The sequence below is a fragment of the Lonchura striata genome, chromosome 1A, assembly GCF_050655825.1.
Source record: "Lonchura striata isolate lonStrDom1 chromosome 1A, ASM5065582v1, whole genome shotgun sequence".
Classification (NCBI taxonomy): Eukaryota; Metazoa; Chordata; class Aves; order Passeriformes; family Estrildidae; genus Lonchura; species Lonchura striata.
In genome coordinates, this window is record NC_140741.1 from 8,704,257 (window position 1) to 8,726,487 (window position 22,231).

At 39.1% G+C, this 22,231-nt stretch overlaps 1 protein-coding gene across 7 annotated transcripts in view; it reads right to left on the bottom strand.

Moving 5' to 3' along the window:
• Positions 1-22,231, bottom strand: part of TRIM24 (tripartite motif containing 24) — a 168,039-nt gene that overhangs the window by 68,382 nt on the left and 77,426 nt on the right. The window contains exons 3-6 of one of the 7 annotated variants that reach the window (XM_085568661.1): positions 15,552-15,757; positions 7,626-7,749; positions 5,079-5,184; positions 1,290-1,456 (exon numbers count right to left, since the gene is read on the bottom strand). In XM_085568661.1, the coding sequence (XP_085424787.1) occupies positions 1,290-1,344 (55 nt within the window). In that variant the 5' untranslated portion in view covers positions 1,345-1,456; positions 5,079-5,184; positions 7,626-7,749; positions 15,552-15,757. Of the gene's footprint in view, positions 1-1,289; positions 1,460-4,988; positions 5,185-7,625; positions 7,972-15,551; positions 15,758-16,177; positions 16,325-22,231 lie in introns of those variants that run through there. The other 6 variants (XM_085568663.1, XM_085568664.1, XM_085568660.1 and 3 more) reach the window with 6 other exon arrangements.

Below are 22,231 nucleotides of genomic sequence, written 5' to 3' on the forward strand. Positions count from 1 at the left end.
AATCCTAATGCAGCTCCATCGGTGCTTTGCAATTGTGCTTTCTGCAAACCTGCACGGTTTCCAGCTGACCCTGTCTATCTTATAGCCCTTCAGACCTGCTTAAGTTATACATTGCATTGGCAATATTTAGATACTGTATCAGAAATAAATCTCATCATAATTGCCCACATAATCAGTGTCATACTTCTTACACCTGACTGAGAGTCTTCTCTCAACTACTCTGCTAGACTACTACTGAGTCTAGTCTCACTTTTTTTATCTTTACTGAAAATGATTTCAGCATAGTCCTTGGGGCTTTTCACTGGATCTTGTTTTCTTGAAGAAGCTTTTATTTTGTGTTTAATTTCCACTGATCTTTGCAAATTGCTTTATGTAACAGTCAGAGCTGTACACTGGCCACCTTGAACTATTTAGAGCATAGGCCTTGGCACAACACAATCTAATTTTTCTTGTTTGCAAGGGCATTCCTTATTTTCTCTAAGGAATAAAAGTCTGTATAGTGGTCACTAAAGATATTAGAATGCTTTTTATAAGATTAAATGCGTTCATACTGCTGTCCTGTCTAAACAATATGAAATTTTATCATTCAGGACTTTTTACTTGACGCACATTCTCAAGGGGAGCGAGTGTAAAACAACTTGGACATCTCTGACGTGTCTGACAGGCTGTAAAGGCAAATGTGCTGTGGTTAAAAATTCTGGTGTCTTCTTTGACAAAACCTATATATTGCAAGTTTGGTGTAAGGACTTAAAAACTGATAGAAAACAGCTTTTGTGTCAGTGACAGGTATATGAAAAGTCTTGGTGTGTGTTTAATAAAGATGACTTTGATTTAAACAGAACACTTTCCTAGGAGGTCCCATTTGCTATGGATGGACATGAACTGTAAAAGCATACTCTACAAAAGAAAAGCAGGGGTCTGCCTTCCTCAGGTCCCAGCAACACAGTTGTTCAAATCAAGAGTACAGAGTTCTTCAAATGCACTGTGAAGAATTTTTCAGACAGAGATATTGGATACCAAACCTATTATAGATGAGAAATGGGATCATAAGAAGGAGTTGGGGAGTTAGGGCAGTCCTGCCAAGTAAATTGGAAGCACAAGTGTCATACTGGGGAGTGAGCAAAGAGCTAATCAGATTGGGAGATCAGGAGCTGGGATCCACTGTGTCTTCCTGTAGGAGCAGATGAGGTGTAGGATGAAGTGGGGAAAGAAAAAGGACAAGGATGATGAGAGGCTGGAGGAGACACAGTGGGTTACCTTATATCTGGAATATACATCTATCCAATTACCTGCCATCCCAGCCAACAAGCAAATCCTCAGTTCATGTTTCTCACCAGTGCCCATCAGCAATCCTCTTTCTGGGAGGGCTTTACTCAGAGGATGACAACCCGTGACTGGCAGCGGCACTCCATTAACTCAAGTAGCAGAAATCTGTGCTGAGGCTGCAGTTGTTCATCTGCTGAGGAGAACAAGGAACCAGGATAAAATTAATCTCTTTCCAGATAGTTTTAATTTTTCTTTTTTGTCTGCTTAAGAAAATAAATAAAGAATTTGTTAAAGAACATTACTGAGACTGTTAATAAAGCAATTGAAATACGAAATAGAAGAATCAAATAAATTATGTTTATTCTGCTTAATTAATTTCTCCTAATGTGATATTAAGAGCTTACCTCCCCTGCTATCCCATTTTGGTCTGATAAGCAATTAACCCAGACTCATTTAGAGCAGAGAATATGCTAATACAGCATAAATATTTCTTCCACTATATGTTTTTTCATGTATTTGCTATACAGGCTTATTTTGCCCTATCTTTTAGTACAGAGTGAAAACAAGAATGCGACTATGCAGTCACCCTGATTTATCTGTTTTGGACATTGTTCCTGCTGCCCTTGCATTTAATCTCAGTTGTTTCTAGACTGTGCAGTCTGGTCACAGACTCTTTCCACCTCTGCGTGAGACCTAGAATATTTTGGAAGTGACTTATGGAACAATAATGCCATAGCAATTTCCTCAAATATCTCCAAAATATAAAGGACCCTTTGCTCACTTGGAGGAGTAGCTTATTGCTGCCTGAGAGGAAAATGGAAACTTAACCATATTTTTCAAAGGAAAATAGGGGCCCATATTTGTGTCTTGGCTTGCATTCCCTCTCTCTTTGAAACAAGCCTCAATGTTCCAGCTTACATCAGCTATGGCTGAACCAGCCAGATCAGCCTACAGAAACAAGGGCTCCTATCAAAACTTATTGTTTTCAGAGACTAAACCCAGCATTAACCCAAGAAAACTACTGAAATTGTTGAAGAGTCCTAGCTGTTCCCAGGGCTTGTGGCTGCTCTACCTGACTGATACCCTGCACAAGGGCAGAGCTGCAGCTGGAACCCAAAGGAGAAATCATTTATTAGCAGATTACAAAAAAAGGTGGGCATTTTGAGCCCACCTTTGAGCTGTGGCAGGGGCTTTCAGGGCCATAGGATCAGGGCACAGGATGAGGCCAGGCAGAGCAGGGCAAGGCAGGCAAGAATGCCATTTGCTTAATTTTGTCCCCAGTTAGTGCTGGGAGCTTATCTGCTCCTTTTATCACTGCCCGGCCTGTTAGGGAATTAACCTCATTTACATCAGAGTACATTCTAATACAGTCTAAGTGTGTCTTTCAGTCTATAATTGAATGCTCTAATTATATAACAAATTTGAATGTCACAATGTAGATTTGCTTCATCACAGCTGTGTTCTGGGACCCATGACCTTCATGTTAATGTTCCCACTCCATAAAGACAGGTTACTAAAGCACATGGTCTCACCTGAGGAACAACATGTTGTATGAGTACATGCAATGTGTCCTTCTGTTACTGGTGAGGCAGTGTGAGCTAAGGTTTATATCCCCTTGCTGCTGTCAGCCTTGCAAGCAGCAGGTGATCCAGGAAGTGATATTTCAGAAACTAAGAAAATAAGCCTGTTATTTGATGCACCCCTATTCAGAAAAGTGTGTAAAAATGCAGGAAACCTCTCTTCAGTAAGTGCTTAAAAAGAAGGCACACATTTAAGACTCCTTCCTGAATAAAACTCTTTACTTCAACCATTATATGCATATAAATACATATGGATCTTGATGGACAGACTCCCAATGTTTTATACACACACACACATTCTCACACACATCTATACCTGTATTTAGTTATTTAACTTTGGAGAACAAGAACAACCTCATTTTGGAAATGAGGTTAAGCCTCTGTGAAAGTAATGAAAAAATTCCCATAATGAAGACATGTAAGAAACACTTGTGCTCCTTTATGGAGGTAGGTATCTAAAATAACAGCAGTCTGCACTCAAAACACAGACACAGGCTGCTGCTCAAGACATAGGAATATATATAGCTCAAGAAGTTGGAAAAATTTCACCAGCTACCATTGAGGAATCTGGGCTGTGTGTGGGCTTGATATTATGAGAAATGTAAAAGAAAGCTGGGAACAGACTGTAGAGATTTACATTTCTAAAGAAGCATAGATTTAGTGCTTTTGAGTCAAAATTTGGCTACATAAATGACTGGGAATTGTAGCAGAAACAATATATCCTGAATGTATTCAGTGTGCCACCTTATTTCAATGAGGAATCACCTCAAAAAGCACACTCAGATCTAAGTTCAACCTTAATATGCAAAAAACAACCTGGTAGATAATGCAAATAAAAAAAGGACTACTTATTTTATAGGTACTACTAACCTTGCATATCAACACCAGACTGCACGCCAAATATTTATGGCTAAACAATGGAACTGTCTCTAATACAACACAGTTTGATTAAAGACCTTTCATTCAGTCTAGGTAATGAAAATAAACCATCATTGCTAATTACATCAGTAGACTCTAGATACCTTTGGAGATACATGAAAGGCAAAGCTCCTTTTAATCAGGGATCAAGTAATTTCTATTGGCATGACTACCTGAGTCCCACACCTGCCAAATCTTGACGTGGATTTCCTCCCCAGTCCACCATGGCTGCAGCAATTACAAAGTGATGCCTCCGCACAAGGTTTTCCTTGGCTCCTTGAAGTATTTGGTACAGTGCTTTTGCCTGGACAGCAGCTACTCTTTGCATCTTTGGAGCAAGAACATTATTTCCCTCCCCTTTGGTAAGGTTCTCAACTATTATCTCCAGTGGCAAGCTAGCTAATGCAATTTTGCTTTGCAGAGCAAAAAAAGCACTTACAGAGAATCTATTGGATCCTCTTTGCAGCCCCATGTTATTTTTGCTGTAGAAGGTAGCACCTTCCATTTCTTACCACCATTCATTCCTTGTTGTTTCTAGCATACACAGTTGGGACTGATCACGATCATTTCTGTAAGGTGGGTCTTCTTCACACACTGGATCACCTCTGGGGGAATTCTTGGGGGTTGCCATTCAGAGGATGTACAACAATGATATCCTACGCTCCCTGCTGACTGTGTTGGAAGCAGAGGTGGTGGTAGCAGTTCAACTCTGTGCTGAGTTCAACACTCAGACTTTTTCATAGGCACTTCCTTTTTTCTCAAGGCATCTAGTTTTCCTATCATCTTTGATGTCTCTGTTTTCCAGGATCTATTTTAGCATTGTAATTACATGTAAATAATAATTCTAAAAAGTATTTTGTTTTCATCTGAAACTGAATATCTTGAATTTCCATATGCTGAAATGAGTGGTGGAAGACTCTCCTATTTTTACTGTCAGTTCTTTCCTAATTAGTCAGAAGTGGGATATGGACAGGACTGGCAAGCTCTGCTTTCTCAGAATTTGTATTTTCTAGCATGACTTTGATGCTTGGTATTAAGCTTTCAAGGATGTTTGCTTTGATAACTGATTTTGAATCCTGTCTGGCTTACTTCTTTTGCTAGGTTATGTATCTTCACAGTTTTTTTTCAGGTCTATGGCTCAGTAACACAGTGCTACTAGCACAATTTGTGCTTCCAAGAGATGTGCAATCTACCCCACAGAATGCTGCTGCTCGTGATGCTTACACAGTAGCTATGTAGGATAATGCTAAGCAGCCCCAGAAATCAAGTGTAGCCTTGCTTCACACCAGTGTTCAAAGTACACCAGCCTCTTACTTAGATGGACTCCCAGACACAACCATCCACTCCTCTCTGCGAGGCTGTGGTGACAGAGCTGAGTGCTGAACTCCACAAGGCATTCCTGAGGCCCATGTCAAGCAACCTGAAAAAATAATCAATGAAGGTGGTGATGAGCAAAGCATGCCATTGCACGTGTTCTTTCAGGATGCACTTTGCATGAATATCTGGTTGTCTGGACCTGAGTCCAGAGGCTGCTCTCCTCCAATCCTGTGTCATCTTGCGTGGTATTCCACTGCAAATGACCTCCCCTATAGCATAGGGCAGAGAGATACCTACCCATTCTCACATTTTAAGACTTTAGCAACTCCATGTTTGCTCTAGTAAACATTTGGCATTTTTCCTAGGTTTTTTTTCCCCAACAACTTCTAAAATTTTACTTCTGCAGTGACATCGTGGTCTCAGCATTTCTACTACAACCAAAATGTCTTTCAATGCATTTTGCTGCTACCTACTGGACAACAACTTGCTTTTTTGATGTCATCAGCGCACCAATGGCAAATCTCTTTTTAAAGAGATTCACATCATCTCATGTTACAGAATCTCATGTCCAAGTAGGGCTAACTTTCTGCTGCTGACTTATTCAAAATGCTTTGCTGATCCATATTATATCTGTTGTATGTATTTCCCTATCTTTGCTTTTGATCAGCCCACTTCCTGTTTAAACTACCCGCACAGGATTTTTGTAACTTAGTAAACAAGGTCTGTGGTTTCCTATCGGGGCAGGAGTTTCAGTTTCAAGTGTCAGGTATTTGATACATCTCTGTTCATCTTTCCTTTGCATCTTCACAGAGGACATTATTTATCATTGAGTTGTTTACTCTCAGGTTCCTTCCTGTAATTCCACACACTTTCCATTGTCTGAGCAGTGTGGAAGATCAGAAGCTGAGCTGGGTAATGCCTCAGACCTCCTGGCCCTGGTACAGTGGAAGCCATGGGAGAGATAAACTCAAGGCAAGAACAAAAGTGAATACATCGTGTCAGGTCACTCGGACCCCTCTGAGAAGAGAAGATGTAGCAAGGGCATTGCTGGCACAAAAGAATGTAACAGGGACTTAAGGGGTCCCAGTGGAACGTTTTGCATGGACATTAGAGTACTATAAATACTGGTGATTACTGTTATAAACTGGCTTTACATGCAAAGCATGGTCTACGTCCCTTCAATGACCACACAGCACTATGGAATTTTTATTTCTGAGTTTTTATTTTCTTTATGATGCACCCTTTTTTGGACTTACCTGACTTGTTCTGCCCATCCTTCCCAGACCTTTCTGCTTAGCATTACAAAGACCACCACTGATACCACCAGTTAGTGATACAGAACATCTGCCCCTGCAGGGTGTTCATGTCAGTATCTATTTCTGAGTCTTTCTGCCATCTGGCAAGACCCACATGTTTAAGCCAGCAAGGTGCTTAAAAATACATCAAACAACAAGTACAGATCCGTCTGTCTCCCACCATATTGGTACTCAAACTATTTTAATACATTCACATACATTCATTCACACTCAAACTATTTTAACACAAGGCCTAGGTAGGCTATGTGACCCCAAGTCTGCTTGACTAAAAAAAGGTTGCTAACCTATAAGTGACAATACAAGCACTTAAGCCAAGCAAGATATGTAAAAAAAAAAGCTGAAACAAGAACAGAAGTGAAATTGTTGAGTTGGCAGCAGTCACTTGCAGACTTGTGGAAAAAATTAACAACTAAAATAACTCTAAAACTCTGAGAAAAAAAAATAGAATATAGCAACTCAGCAAAACAAGGATCATCCTATTGCAAGAAGCAATGGAGTCTGGCACTTTCCCATGTGATTGCCATCTGCCTGAGCAGCAGAAATCCAGTGGTTACCTGCATCAGAGGTGGTGAGGGTATTAATGCTTAGGCTAATAGCACATTACTCACAGCCATTTATTGTGTGTACAATTCAACAAATAGCATAATTGCTCCATACTCATAAATTGTGTTTGTGATCCTGCTTTTGAACCTCCATGCAGAGGAAAAGACATCCATATAAAAGTGAACAAAAATGCTGAGAGGGTTATACCACACCATTGCTCTGTTTCTTGACTGCTACATTCATCTTTGCTATTAAAGTGATCCATAAAAACAAATAGGCTGAGTTTTGGTATTTCTTATTTCCCACTATGAAGGCCATTTTGGAAATGCATTTGTGTATTCTTTTACACATTTCTCTGTCATAGCCAACATTGTGCAACCTGTGTTTTGGCATGTGGGGTGCCATGCATTGCTCAGATCACCTGTTTGGTTGGCACACTTCCTTCTTCTCCATCCTAGTTGCCAGATGACAGTCTGCCTTCCTGGAGTGACTCAGCCTGCAAGCTGGCTGACTTACCTGTCACTGCCCCTGTCATCCACACGTGGACATGAGTCAAGGCAGGATGTGGGTGGAGATGGAAGCACAGCCCAATTACAGAATGAAGGGTGCAGGTGGGAACACATTAAATTAATATTGGTAGAGTGGAAACTTGGGCTTTCTTCCTAAAATCTTAAACTCTATTCACCTCTTAAGATGACTTCCAGCAATTGGGAGGGTCTTGAAATCTAGGAATTTGGTGTTCATAGATATATAATAGATTCAGGCAATATTCTGTGTCATCCATTAGCTGAAGAAGCTAGCCATCAAATCTGAAAAAAAAAAAAGAAAAAAATAGCTAGGAACAAATGTAAATAAAACTTATTTTTTGAAGTTGAAATAAGCCATTGTTTTACTTCAGCTTAACAAGATTAAAAAAAAATATTAAACAGTGGTGGGAGCATGAAGGTTTGGAAGAAAATGCTGAAGAAGCTAGAGGGACAAGAAAAACTTACTTCCTTATGGAAGCCCCATGCTGTCCATCAGCTCTAATCAAGGTCATCAAGGAGACGGTCCTTCCTTCCTTGACTTTGGGGAAGGAAGGAAGGGTGACTCTGCTGTCCTGTACATTTTTGCTGCATGAGCAGCCCTCAGTGGCTGGCCACCACCTGATGATCTGCCCAGCAACACAACCCTGGCAGCTGTCAGCACTTGGTGATTTAGTCCAGCAGCATCACTGAAAACTTTCTTTCTCCACTGGTGAATGGATCAGCACAGATGTGTGACCTCACCACGCTTAACACAGTCAGCAAAATACTTCTTGAGCACACACCGTTGTTTATCAAGCCATGCAAACATGCAGTGCTGCTGTCACCTCAAAGCAGCAGAGTTAATTTTAGAACACCCTGATGTTTCCTGGAAGTCAAGGAAAATAAAGTTCCAATTGAAATTTGGGCATAAGGGTAAATGTCTGCGAAACCATGGCCTGCATACATGACCTGATGCCTGATTTCTATTTTCTGGTCTACAAATGTTAAAAGAAATCATTCAGTTGTGAAACTACCCAAACTGTCTTGCAACATGAGTAGGACCTTTGTTTCCTCAGATGTAATAGCATGCATGACAAATAAAATGCTTGAGTTGTGAATAGATGACTACATATAGCTTTCAGGGCTAAAAAAGATGACTTTCCATGACTCACAATTAACCTTACCGTCTTCAATTCCCATCATTAATTGTTGCTGCAAATAAGCAGCTTCCTAGAGAAGAACAAGACCCAAATTACTGTTGAAGTTGAAGGAATGGGGATTGCAGCTCACCTTCTCCATCCTGAGAGCTGTATGGACACCAAGCAGCTAATGCTGATCCACTGATCACAAAACCCACAGAGAGTCTAGACAACCTGCCCTTTTTCCTAAAAAACTGGCTGGAGCTGGAGAAGGAACTGGAGAAGGAGATGGGACATCTAGGAGGATGATGAAGACACAAGTCATGAACCCAAGAAAACCACATTCCCATGGTTCTCACACTGCACTACAAATATACCTGTTAACTACCAGTGGTGTCACCTAATGGGAGAATATCAAACTAATATTTAAGAAAAAAATAACTCAATCACTCACCAAGCTAGTGAATCCTATTGATATCATATGTGGGGGTTTTGAACACATTTTGAAGGAAGTAATTATTGATAGGTAGATAAATGGGAGAAGAGATTAAAATGCATTGATGACTTGAAAAAAATAAATCATGCTACAAATAATTTTCTTCAATAAGAATGGAGACAAACATTCTTTCAGGATACTGGAAAAAATAACATTTGGTATAAATCAAGCCCTAATGAAAGTGTTAAATGATGCTTATATAATTATATCACATTTGACATGGTGTGCATTCAATACACACTATAGACAATCATCAAAAAACAGATCAGTAAGTAGGGCTGACCATTATTCCTCTTCCTGCTTACACTCTTAAGTCTTTCAAGTCTTTCAAACACATTGTTTGAGTATTATAAGCTTTATAATTACATTTATTAGCTAAATTGCGACTGAAGTGTGTGATATATACAAAGGCGCATGTAATGGGATTGCATAAGCCTGTGAAAAATAGGGGCCCAGTGAAGCTGAGGGGAGAGAGAGAACACCCGAGAAATAGAAATTAGGATACATCCCCAGGAAATTGGTGAAGGTTATGAAAAGGAAGAGGAGAATGTTACCTGTAAAGAAACTGGGAAGGGAATTCAAACACAAGAAAAGTGGTGTGATGCAGGCCTGAGTGGATCCTTTGCAGCAAGGATATCACATCTGAATCAAGTGCTCCAGTGTATTCTCAACACTGCCCTGGTTACTAGCATGGGAGCTCAAAGTGAATTGTCACTAAACCAAACCAAACCTACACTCAGCTGCTGTCTTCTGTGTAAGAGGGAGGGGGTATTACATCCTTTAGTAGGAACAATGTGACTTGTGGTTTGCACAGCATATCCCAAATTCAGACAGAGTAAAAACTAAAAACAAAGTCCTTTCAGCCTTAAGAGATTCAGTGTAGGAACATAAATTTACCCATTTTTCGGGACAGCTGTTCCCAGACTTCCTCCTCCTACATCCTTTATGAAACCTCTAAAATGCCAGAAACTTCAACACAGATTCAGTGCATTGTATTCCTTCTTCTGAACAATGCTTTCCCATCTGGTTTCCTGATTTTCTAGGTGATAACTTAATGACTGCCATTGGTACTTCCTGAGATTACATGGTTGGGTTTTTTTCATAATGCTTCTATCAACTCATGTCCTTCTTCTGAGAAAAATATTTCTAGATTTAGGTTAAACCATCCCTGATACAAATGATCAGTTACCCCCAGCATGGCTCTGTGGATTGAATAGGCTGAATTGAGATGTGTTTTCTTCATAAAAGGTATCACTGCAGTAAGAAAAGCCCATTGATCTCTTAGGAAGAATTAATTGGACAGAAAAGAGATATTGAAAGAACCTGAGCTGAATTGGTGAAAATAGGGAGAAAAAGACACAGCAGTGGCTGGGGAAGTGAGGTTGTTAAGAGAAAAGAAAGCAACAATGAGTTAACCAAGGGGTGAAAGTATATGATGCATTATTTCATACGACATCATTGACAAAGTATGTCAATATCAGCAGATTCCTTGCTGGATCTGTGGCAGCCCTGCAGCTCCATCCTTCCAGCCCATGGCGGGCGAGCTTTGTTTCAGTCACCAGGCGAGGAGCGCATCGTGGGGCCCTTGTTAAAGTCCTAGAGTGGTTTAAGCAGCTTAAACTGCTTTATAAGCTTACAGTATCTAAGCCTTCAAAGCTGCTTAAAGCTATTTAAGCTGCTTAAGACACTTTAGTCTGTTGGCGTGTGCAGTGGGGCTGTACCAACACCCTGGCCTGCAAAGCAGAGTCCACCTTCGTATTTATAGGTCCCAGCAATGAAATCAGCTCACCTGGGCTGTCCTGAGCAAGCTCAGCTCAGCCGAGCTCTCTCCTCTTGGGGCACAGATTCACAGATCTTGATTTTTGGGAGAGATCTTTAAAGGTTATCTACCCCAACCCCCATTGTCTAATTGTCCCTCCCTGTACTTTGGGATTAAGGCTTTCCTTGACACCTGACATGTTTGTCCCAGGGTCTTTGAAATTCTGCAAGTTTTTTAGTTCCATGGATCCACAGGTGGGGTGTCTAATGATATACCTGATGCAAGCCACATTTTCTTATGAGGGAAAGGTCTTGTGCATTATGAAATTCCTTATTCTTGTGTCTAAAAGTCCTGTATAGTTTCAAAAGAACAAAAGAACCAGTAGATATTCACTGAAGTATAGACCATGAACACTGAAACTAAATATTTATAAATTTCTGGAAAGTCATAACCCTGATCCTATCTTTGAAGATCATCTTTTGCTAGATTAAAATAACAATGGTGACTGAAAACACTTCCAGTTTACAGTCATATTTTGGTTAACTACAGTTCACTCTGATGAACACAGATTTCTCTAGAAGACATTTTTGAGCTAGTTACTTTCATATGAAGTAGTGACTAGAATTTGTCAGAAGTTTTATATGGGTTTGAATTTCTAACAAAGAGCATTTTTTTTGGAAAAAACTTCGGTTTTAAATAGTAAAAAAATGAAATAGAAAAATAAATGGGTTTGCTCAGTTTTCCTTTGTATGATTTTAAAGAGATTTATTTTGAGATAACACAAAAAATATCATATTGCAGAATGCAATTTTACTTGCACAGTAATTCTGGTTGGCATTTTCTTGTGTATATGAGGGCTCTGTGCTCCCCTAGCTAAGATATATATATATATATATATATATATATAAATATAAAAACATATACACACATATAGATACATATATATATATGTGGTACACCATGACTGCAGTATTTTGGTTTTTGAATGTTGAAATGCTCAGTTGTAATTCAAGCCCCTAAAACTTCCCAACCTTCTCAAAACACTACATTTTTTTTCTCGTTCACATTCTTCTAATTTTCCAAAATATAAAAATGTCCTAAAACTTTGAATAAAAATAATTACTAAAGTAGAAATTCTCACAGGTTGAGAAGCCTGCACTTGTTAGTTTTACTAACAAGTAACAGCTAACTAACAACTATGCTGTTGTTTTGCAGACCCACTGGCATGAAAACAACATTTTGTTCTTTTTCATTGGCAAAGATTATTTGATCTGTGTTTATTCTGGATTTGTTTGTTTAATTCCTCATTTGAGCACTATCATAAATCATTAGGTCATTATAGCCCTGGGAAAATAACTAGTTTAATAATTAACTTGTGCTTGCAAAGCTCTCCAACAGCTCAGAAAAATACAGTAGTTTGCACATGAATCATAGAAGTATAGATTTGGATGGAATCTCAAGAGGTTATGTAGTTTGTTATTCCTCAATATTTTTAATCAAAGCTGTACCAAAAGTTCCTGAGGTAAAATAAAAACAAAGCAAAAACCCCACAACACAAAATCAAAGGAAAGAAGTTAAAGAAAATACCAAAGAAGGACATGTGCAATATTCCATAACAGCAATTGAATATGCTCAGAACTGCACATGGAATTTTCAAATGCTTTCTTAGGGGAAATATGGTATGGATTACCATGTAATAATTTGTATGCTCTGTCACAGTTCCAGTCATCTCAGCCACCTGCTACAAAACATGCACCTGAGCCATCTCCTAGCTTCAAAGAAAGTCCACAACTGTCTTGATAAGTGCAGGTGGCAGTCCCTCTGATTTGTATCTAAAATCAATAATGGCAAATATTATACAACCTTCCTGGATAATATATTCCAGCAGTAATCTTTTCTTCTAGTTAGAATGGGTTACTGTCTTATTTATTGTAGTATAGCTGAAAAAGGTTCCTCAACATTCTGTGTGTCCTTGGTGGGCATCAAAAACCATAAAACTACCCTCTTTGTAACAGCCATTTATGTACTCAGACTGTTGAACACCATATAACCTTTATTATTATTATTATTTAAGATTAAAACAAAACTAGAACTTGCAACCTTGCTTTATATATCCAATTTTCCAATCTCCTTTTTGATCTCTGGATTGCCTCCAGCTGATCTACATGTTTCTGAAATTATGGTGCCTCAGAGTAAAATGGTATTTTAGTTGAGACCTCACCAGTGCCCAGAAGAGCATCCTACATACACTGTCTTGAGCAGACAATTCAAGAAAATCTAGAATCTTTTCCTCAACCACATCAAAATGTTAGCTCATTCATGGCCCTCATTAATCACTCGATCTTTATCTGCAGTGCCATTTTGTGGTTATGCTTTTGATTTCATCCTCCCAAATGTTTCATCTTCTGTGATCGCCTTTGTTAAAATTTTTCATGTTGACTTTCACAAACGATCAGGATATTTTGAGTTCTAACTCTCTCCTTGAGCACATTCTGCAAATCTTTACATATTGTCACCTACCAAGCTTATAGGTGTATAATTATTTCTAATTCTGTCATTTAAATCCTCACTGAAATGTTGACAGAAGCCTACCCATTAGGAGCTGTGCAAGACATCACGTGTAGCCACCAACCACCAGGTATTAGGTTTATTTTTCGAATTAGGAGTGATTTCAAACGGAACAGCTTTCCCCAGTTCATTTAAGAGCATGCAGGATGATGTTAAAAGCCTTACTCAGGTCAAGATACATCTTGGGTCTTACATACAGTCATTTGAACTGCTTTTCTTTATCTTTTGGACCAGTTGCCTTATTCAAGAAGGAACTCAGATTAGTTTGACAAATTAATGTTGGATGCTTCTTATCACCTTCTCATGGTGTGTATGAATTCACTTCTCAATAATTTGTCTCATTATCTTTCTCAGTATTGATGTTAGGCAGAGTACTCTGTAATTCCCTAGGTTCTTCCTTTCCCATTTTTAAAAGCAGGAATGATTATAACCTTGCAAACAGCCAACAACTTCTTAATTGTGTTGAAATCTAAGCCTGCCTTGAATGTCAAATTTAAGAAAAAAAAACTCACTAAATTTTTCTTTTGCTTTTTGAAAACCCAGGTGCCATGATGGGAAGAATTAAGGAAGAGCAAGGCTTTAAACCAAGTGCGTGCTTGGTTTAAAATAATGTGTAAAATGTGTATTATAATGTCAGATTTCTGCTAATTCCCAAAAATTTTAAGTATGATGCTGACTGTATTTCCTTCTTAGGGCACATAGTTGCTGTAGGCCCTGGTGACTTATCCAGTCCTTCAGGAACTTTCAGACATAAGTCAAGAGCCCAGTAGGTATTAAGTGAATTTCAGCAAGCATTAGAGACTTGCATACATCTCACTTATTCAAACATTCTTTTACTTGTTTTTTTTTCCCTACTCTGGCATATATAATTCTGTTAAAAAAAAATAGCATTGTTAAGTACCTATCATTAATGCTTATGTGAAGAAAGCAGCAAAATTCATAAAACCTTTCCCTCAACTCTGGGTATTTGTTATTTGTACCTCTGCCTTTCTCTTCCTCTAACTTCTTGGTATTTATAGAATCTCTCTTTCTTCCATTTTATGCTCCAGGATAGTTGTAACTCATTTTGCGAGGGATTCTTTCTCCTTTTATCCCTAGATGTTTACACCACTGCTTTGTTACCCATCTCACTTATATGCTTTGAGATTAAGAATAACAGACCACTACTTAGTCATCAAGCGGGATCGTCTTTATAAAACTCACTTGAGTGTTTACATGTTTCTTCTGTGTACAAGTTTTAGCATCAATTAGAACCGGCCAGCAGGAGAGAAAAAGTCACCATACAAAAACAAGAAAAGCAGAGCTGATGTTTCTAGCTCTTATCATTCAACCCACACACATTCAAAGCCCAGTTTTCTGGGCTGTACATCAAAGCACAGGTATTTATGGCTGGACTTACCCTTTGGTATGTGCTTTCCCGTGGGAGAAGAGCTGTTAATCAAGGTCAGGATTGCCCGAGCAGGCCACTGCTTCTACAATATGCCCTTGATTTCACTCACTGTAGGATTTCCTTTTTGATATTCAAGTCACTGGAGGATTACTGATGCAGATATGTTGGCCTCTTACTACTTACCTGTCTTTCATGTCAGGATGGTTTGCTGGTGCACCTATAGCATGGTTTCACTTACAGGTTTATTTTCCTTATAATTTCTTTACATGGGGCAGTTCCTAGCAGCACCCTGATTTGCTGTGATGAACAGTGGTCAGGTTTTTTATTAGCTTCATTTAAAACCAAAACCAAACCAGTGTGTTTCACTGACAGTTTTCACATGAGAAAAATAATAGGTTTAAAATAGATAATATGTGGCTCTAAGCAACTTAATTATATCCCATTTAAAAAAATTACTTTGCCAATGAAAAAAGGCATGTCAGGGCTTCAGCATGATGACTTATGATTCTGTCATAATGACAGATGTTCTTCATGCATCTCTAACACTGTAATCTGGGATCAATGTGCTTTTTTTCATGTTTGCTGGTAAAAAGAAATGCACTATATAAATACATCATTATTTGTCTTCAAGGCCTTGTTTTGCATTAGCTTGGGAAACTGGTCTGGTTTTGAGATGAGATCTATAGTAAAGCCACTATAATAATATAATAGTGATAGTGTACCACAAAAGCAGTGCTGCAGTTGGACACTTACCCTTGCTGGACACTTTGCAGGCTGATATGCTGAAATACAGGGAGGATCTGGCATGCTGCTGTGCTCCTCTGAGCCTTGGCAGACTTCAGCCAGGCTATCCATCTTCTCAGTTCATCCTGCAGACTGAGATTCCTGATCTTAAGTGTCCCTTGTGTGCACTCAGGATTTATTCCCCATACTCCTTGGCTGAGAGGCAGAATTTGAGCCTAGTGGGAGAGAGAATCAGTGAAGCATGAATGGAGAAAGGCATTAACAGAGGAAGAGAAGTGACAAACTGTACCAAAAAGGAGCTTCTTTCTGCCACTCTCCACCTCACACACTGCAGTTCAATAATCCACCATCTCTAGCCCTTTCTTAGGTAGAATTGTTCTTTGATCCCATGTTTCTGCTTAGAGAACTGCTGAGAGAAGCTGAAGGGCCACAACTTTAGTTCAGTAAAGCAGTGGAGTGACAGAGACACAGGAATATCCATACACATATAGTTTTAAGTTTTGATGTTGCAGTGAAATTAGAGAGAAGTTCTCTACCAGTGCATCTTAGGGATTGCACGTTTTCACAGTGTGGCCACACTGGCGACAGCTTGTGGGATAAACATAACTGAGGTTCAGAGCTTCTGCAAATCATACCTCATCTTGCTGTAACAGCTTCTATGGGCTTCTTATTGTGAGGCTATTTCTCTGCAGTTCAGATCTCAGTTGCATTTATTGGTAAGTCTAGCTCAGCTCCAGGTTCTCATAAAAAGGTGCAGAGAACCATCTTCCACAAAATGAAGAAGTTACAGGAAAATCGCTTTTGCCAGATATGATTTTATAGCCTATCTTCACAAGGAAAAAAAAAAGTGTGATCAGCTATAGATTCACCCTTAAAAACATAGTGAAATACTGCATCAAAGAATATTCGTTAACAGTGAACTCACTTGGCTGGTGCCATTTTTATGACCTTTTTGATAAGATAGGCTTGGGAAAGAATCAAATACAGAGAATGGTTCTCCACTAAGGAGAAAAAGGTGTTAATTCATCTTTCAGATCCCTACTTTTCACAAATGAGGTAAAATACAGGTGCAATCATCAACAGAGAAGCCAAACCCTGCATTTAAGACTGCCTTCATAATTATTACCAACAGAGCTGACATTGCTACATTCTGGGGTTTCCTGAAAGCTGCATCACATATCAAACTAATCCAAATCTGCCCTGCTAGTTTTACTACATAAGTAGTAGTAGGATGCATGGTAAGTGAAAGGAGATCTACTCCAGAAGATGTCTGAATCCTTCACAAAGATGAAATTTCATTAACAAAGGGCGCAGTTTGGACAGGGCCCCAAGAGAAACGAAATGAACTGTGTGTGCTAAGGGATGCTCAGATTCAGGCTAGTCTGGGAGCTAGAGAGGCAGAAAAGTGGATCTCCACTGCTGCTGAAAACCCCTGACCCTCATCTCAGCTGGCTCCCAGCTTCCAGATCACAGCTGGTGCACAGGATGCAGATACAGAGCAAGGGCAGGAAGTCTGTTTCCAGCTGTATCTGCTCATCTGGCCATGGTTTGAGATATCCAACCACAAGCTAAACTTAGCAATACTAGTACATGAAAGAAAATTGCTCACATTAAAGCTAAAAAAGGGCTTATTTTCAAGGCAGTATGGCCTATCAATGTCAGTTCTGCAGAGCTTCAGACACTGCAAGGTTGAGGGCTCAGTCGATTCTTTAAGGTTTAGGAAATCAACAAAAGTTAATCTTTAGACAAAGGACATGCAAATAATTCACCATTAGGGTGCAAATACAGAAATCAAGTTTCACAGGTGGCTACTATTTCCTTACTTCCTGAGGACTGCAGATCTTTCAATTCATTTGGTCTTTAAAAAAGAGAAGCATATAACATTGCTCAAAGATTTATACTTACAAAATTAGTGCATTTTTCAGCTACTACAAAACTTATTTGGGATTGAAATATTTACAACAAGGCAGAAAAGCAAAGTATCAATGCAGTTCTTTGTATTATTGCAAAGCTGTCCTTTTTAGTTTTCTCCATTTTGCAGAAAGTCGGAAACAATAAGCAGTAATCATATGTCTTTCAATAAAAATCTTAAGAAAAAATAATAAAATTCTTAGTCATGAAGAGACATATTCATGCACTTCTAAGGCACATTCTATTAACTTTAGTAATTTACTTCATATCCATAGGGTAGTTTTGAAGCAAATAGTCAGACTGTACCCATAAAACCACATATTTACTGGTTTCTCAAAATGATGTTGGTGTGCACAAAGCAGATGAACAGGTTGCATGAAACCAGAACTCTTCAGCATTCCAACTCAATGGAGTAATTGGTCCTAAATCCTCATGTGGATTTCCCATGACAAGAAGCTCCAGGATGTAGTTAAGGCATCCCCCAAAGCTGTCAGACCCTGAAGAGTGGCAGCAAAACCTGAAGGAAGCTGCACAGTTGGGTACTGTATATATCTTCCTCTTTGCTGCCAACTGCCCTTCCTCAATCAACTTAGCAGTGTCTCTCCCTTCTGTTTTATCCTTAGTTATTGTAAATGCAGGTGAACCCAATGGGAAGAAATGACGATGTCTGACTCAATTCAGAAGGCTGAATGATTTCTTTATTATAACTATGCTAAAATACATCAATATACTATATAAAAGGAGGATACTGAAACTACATACTACTTTCTGACTCTCTCACACAACTTGTGACCCTCTCTTGAGTCCAGCCCTAGGTGGGTTGGATTGGCCACCAGGCTCAAACAATCCTCACCAGAATCCAAACAAGCACTCACCCCAGGTAAACAATTCTCCAAACACATTCCACATAGGAAAAAAAAGGAGCAGAAATATAAATTGTTTTCTCTTTCATTTCTCTCTGTGCACCTCTATGAAAATCCTGAGAGGGAGAGAAATGTGCTTGCCACACTTAGTTATCTAAATTTCAGAACTACAACCTTTCTCATTTTCCCTGCCTTTTGCTGCTGAGCCCATCTTTTTTGTATTATCTTTCTTTTCCCCACATTTCAATATCTGCTACCACACTGGAAACACCCTCTGAGTGCCAAAACACTCAGGTAATTGCAGACTGCAGCCTCAAAGAAATGACATTTCCAACAAATGTGTCCCATTGATAGAAAGAGGAATTTTTCAAGGGGCACGATAACCCAGTGGCACTCAGAGGTGGAGCAAAGCCTTATGTAAGTAGTTGTAGCTGCTGTAGGCTGGAAATACAAGAATAAGATAAGAATCTTATCAAGGCTTCTCTCTCAGAAGTCTTGGAGATCAAAGCCTTGAAGAGCTCAGATGTCACCCATAGCACTACTGAGGACAAAATCCCCATACTCTCTTGACCTGTGTTGTACCTGCTCACCTCAAAGGACTTGGTGACCAAGGAGTTATGGTCAGAGGCTGCAAGACTAAAGGATGACAGGCATTTGGACATGGCTCTGGGTTCTGAAATGTCATCTGAGGATGGTCAAAGTATGGCATCAACCTACAGAAGAGGGCCTTGATGATGTTCTTCAGCATCCATGTCCTGCACCCACCTCGGGTTATCCTATCTGTCACAGTCAGCACAGTCCCAATTGTTACATTTATTTAAAAATTTGTATTCTATATTCAGAAAACACTTCAGCATTTGAATCTCAACAAAGTATTATGAAAGGACAGTGGCATTTTTGTGCTCTTCCAGACCAACATAATTGAATTGCTCCAACATGACCTTCACAAAGCATTGCAAACACTCCTAGAAAAACACTGTCACTACAATACTTGGTTAGACCCATGACTGGCCTGGTCCAATAGGTAGTCTCAGAGGAGAGTAATGCCAAATATCCATGATTAAGTCTTATGACTCAACTGTTACTTCAATAATTGTGGGTGCTGAATATACATTACTGGAATTTGGTCAGGCAGCGATGATCATCTAGCATTTCTGCATTAAGTTGTCAGCTCTGACACAATTAAAAATGTTAACCATGTGTGCATTCCTTTTTAATTACATGCTTAACCCACCAACAATTTACTGAAACAACAAAAACTGAGAAAATAGCTTAAATTTTTAAAACAGCTTTTGAACTCTAAGGATGCAAATATAGGAGGATTATTCACCATCTTCCTTAATCATTTCTGTGTTTGCTTGCTTTCTGGAGAAGTGTATGTAAACACTCACTAGAAATTTTACAGCCTACTTCAGTCCTGCTCTAAGAGAATCCTCCAGTGAGACTTTGCTACAAGTGCAAAAAATTCAGACAAAAGTTGTGTCACTGTGAGGTAATGTTGTGATTCTTTTCACCACTCTGGATTGATGAGAAATCAGATGGCTTTTATTTTTAATTAATCCTAAATATGGATATAGGAAAAAGAATTATTGTAATTTTTAAAATAGTAAATGGACCTCAACTCTTTTTCTCACCTTCATATTTTTTTGATTGTGAAAAGCAGCTCATGGCATACTAGTGGAAATGCAAATGCTTCATTTTGAGATAATTAACTTAATTTTCCAGACTGGCTTCCTTTTGAGGTCTCTTCATTAACCCATCAGCCACAGCCAGCCTCTGCACATCCTGTGCCCCTCATCAAAATGTGTTTTCCTCAGCCAGCAGCCCAGCACCTACAGCTCATTCTCTAGGGGTATTATGCTTCTCCTCAGCAGCCTCTTTTGTATGCACTGTCCATATCTACACCAAGCCCTCCCTCTTACCCTTTTCTTTCTCATCTTTTGTTGAAGCCTGCATTTATTTTCAAAGACTCCTCTACTCAGACTTTTATGTGCAATGCTTTAAATCCTTTTATTCCCGTGAGCATTCCCAGCAATCCATTCTTTCCCAGAGAGGGAGGTGGATCTTCCTTGAAGTCATTATTCAGGGACAGAAGACTAGGCCCCATTATTTGATTGATTTCACAAGTCATTTAAATTAATGGTATGTAGGCACAACTAGCAAATGCTTGTTAAAATGGTTAATTTGATCATTTATTTTCAGTGATTGTGGGAGAACAAAAAAAATCACAAAATGAGTAGCTGAGTAAAATGGCAAGAATTATATTTTGTCCTTTGAAATAAGATTAAATGACAACATAAATCCTGTAGAAATACTTATGGGATATTACTATATCTACCAAGAGTTCATTATGTCTTACATTATTAGAATGAAAGACAAAGAAATAAGTGACTATATTATGATGTTAAAGCTGCACCAATTTTTATTTAAGCAATCACATTACTAGCAGTGCAGTGTGCCAGAAAAATGACTGGTTCAGTGACAAAAATCCTTTTCTATTACAAAGCCTCTTTTAAGGTAATTAGTAACAGGACAGACAATAAGATACAAAATATCTTTAAATGTAGGAAAAATGGGAAATTATTCTGATTATCCAAATTTGCCTTAAGCACTTGCTTGTATGCCAAAATCATTACAATGATTTATCTAATTTAATGGTCTTCACACAGAAAAGGTTGAAAACTTAAGTAGAGTGATAAGACAGGAAAGACAAAGCACTTGAAACAAGATCATGCAATGATCTGCCTCACTTATGTACTGTTTCAGTCAATACCAGAAATTTTGTAATTACTGAGAGGGGAAAAAAAGGTTTTTTTCCTTAAAAATAAAACTGTCTACCATCAACCTATTAAAAATATAAACAATTTCCTGATTATAGCTGAAAGATCATAGGAAAAGGCTACATTGGTTTCAAGTGATGAGGTTAAGTTTCTGTTCCCAAATATTTGGGTGTGATTTCCGATGGCTTTAATGGGGGTTGCATCTGTAATCTGTGAATGGAGAGAAAAACATGGACGTGGAAACAGAGACTCCAAAGTGATGTCTGACAGCATCTTCAAACAAGCCTGTGGCAATTGCTCAATTGGAACCCACAACACTAAATTTTGTCAGGTGAGTGCACTGATGACAGGCATCCTGTGTTTGGAGACCTCATTCAGGCACAAATGTGTTCCTTAATGGCAGAGCCTTAGTCTTAATGCTGGAATTTCCTGTTTCCTAAATTTCCTCAGCATTTGTTAACCTCCAGCTCTGGTCCCTAGCTTTCCCCCTCTTTGTTCAAATAGAGCAAAGGAGTTGCAGTAGTTCATCACTCTTGCCTGGCCAAGGACTTCTTCCCAGCACATCCCCACATCCTTTCTAGCCAGCAGTGCCAAACCCTTTGCCATCACCTTTGGCAGCTCCTGTCCTAGAGGTGCCACCTGTGCAGAAATTCCCAGCTACCAAAAGGCCTCTAAAAGCTATGGGAAAAGGCACAACATTGCTTTAAGGACTACATTAATATGTTTTTGAGGTCTTATTGCAGTTGGCCATTGGACTAAATTGCCATAAGGCACTCCCTTTAGTAGCACAAGCATTATTCCCATGAGGGACAGTTTCTCCTTGGTGGTTAGTCCTTCAATGGCAATAACTTGACTAAATTCTTAACAAGAACAGAGTCACATTTCATCTCTTCCTAACAGGCACCTGGAAGCTGGTTGTCATTATGAAGCTTGCCCATGTTGGCAAGCAGTTTGCTAACATTTCCCTGACCAGACAGCAAGGACCCTTTGTTCCATGTCAAGCCTAACAGAGCTGTGGTGGTGGGTCCATCTTTATCAGAGATTTGCTCATTTCTTGACTGAAATTCCTTAGATCTTTCTGAAGTCAGCTGGGAATGTGTCTGAAAAGAAAGGTCACTCTTACTGAAGTCTATGC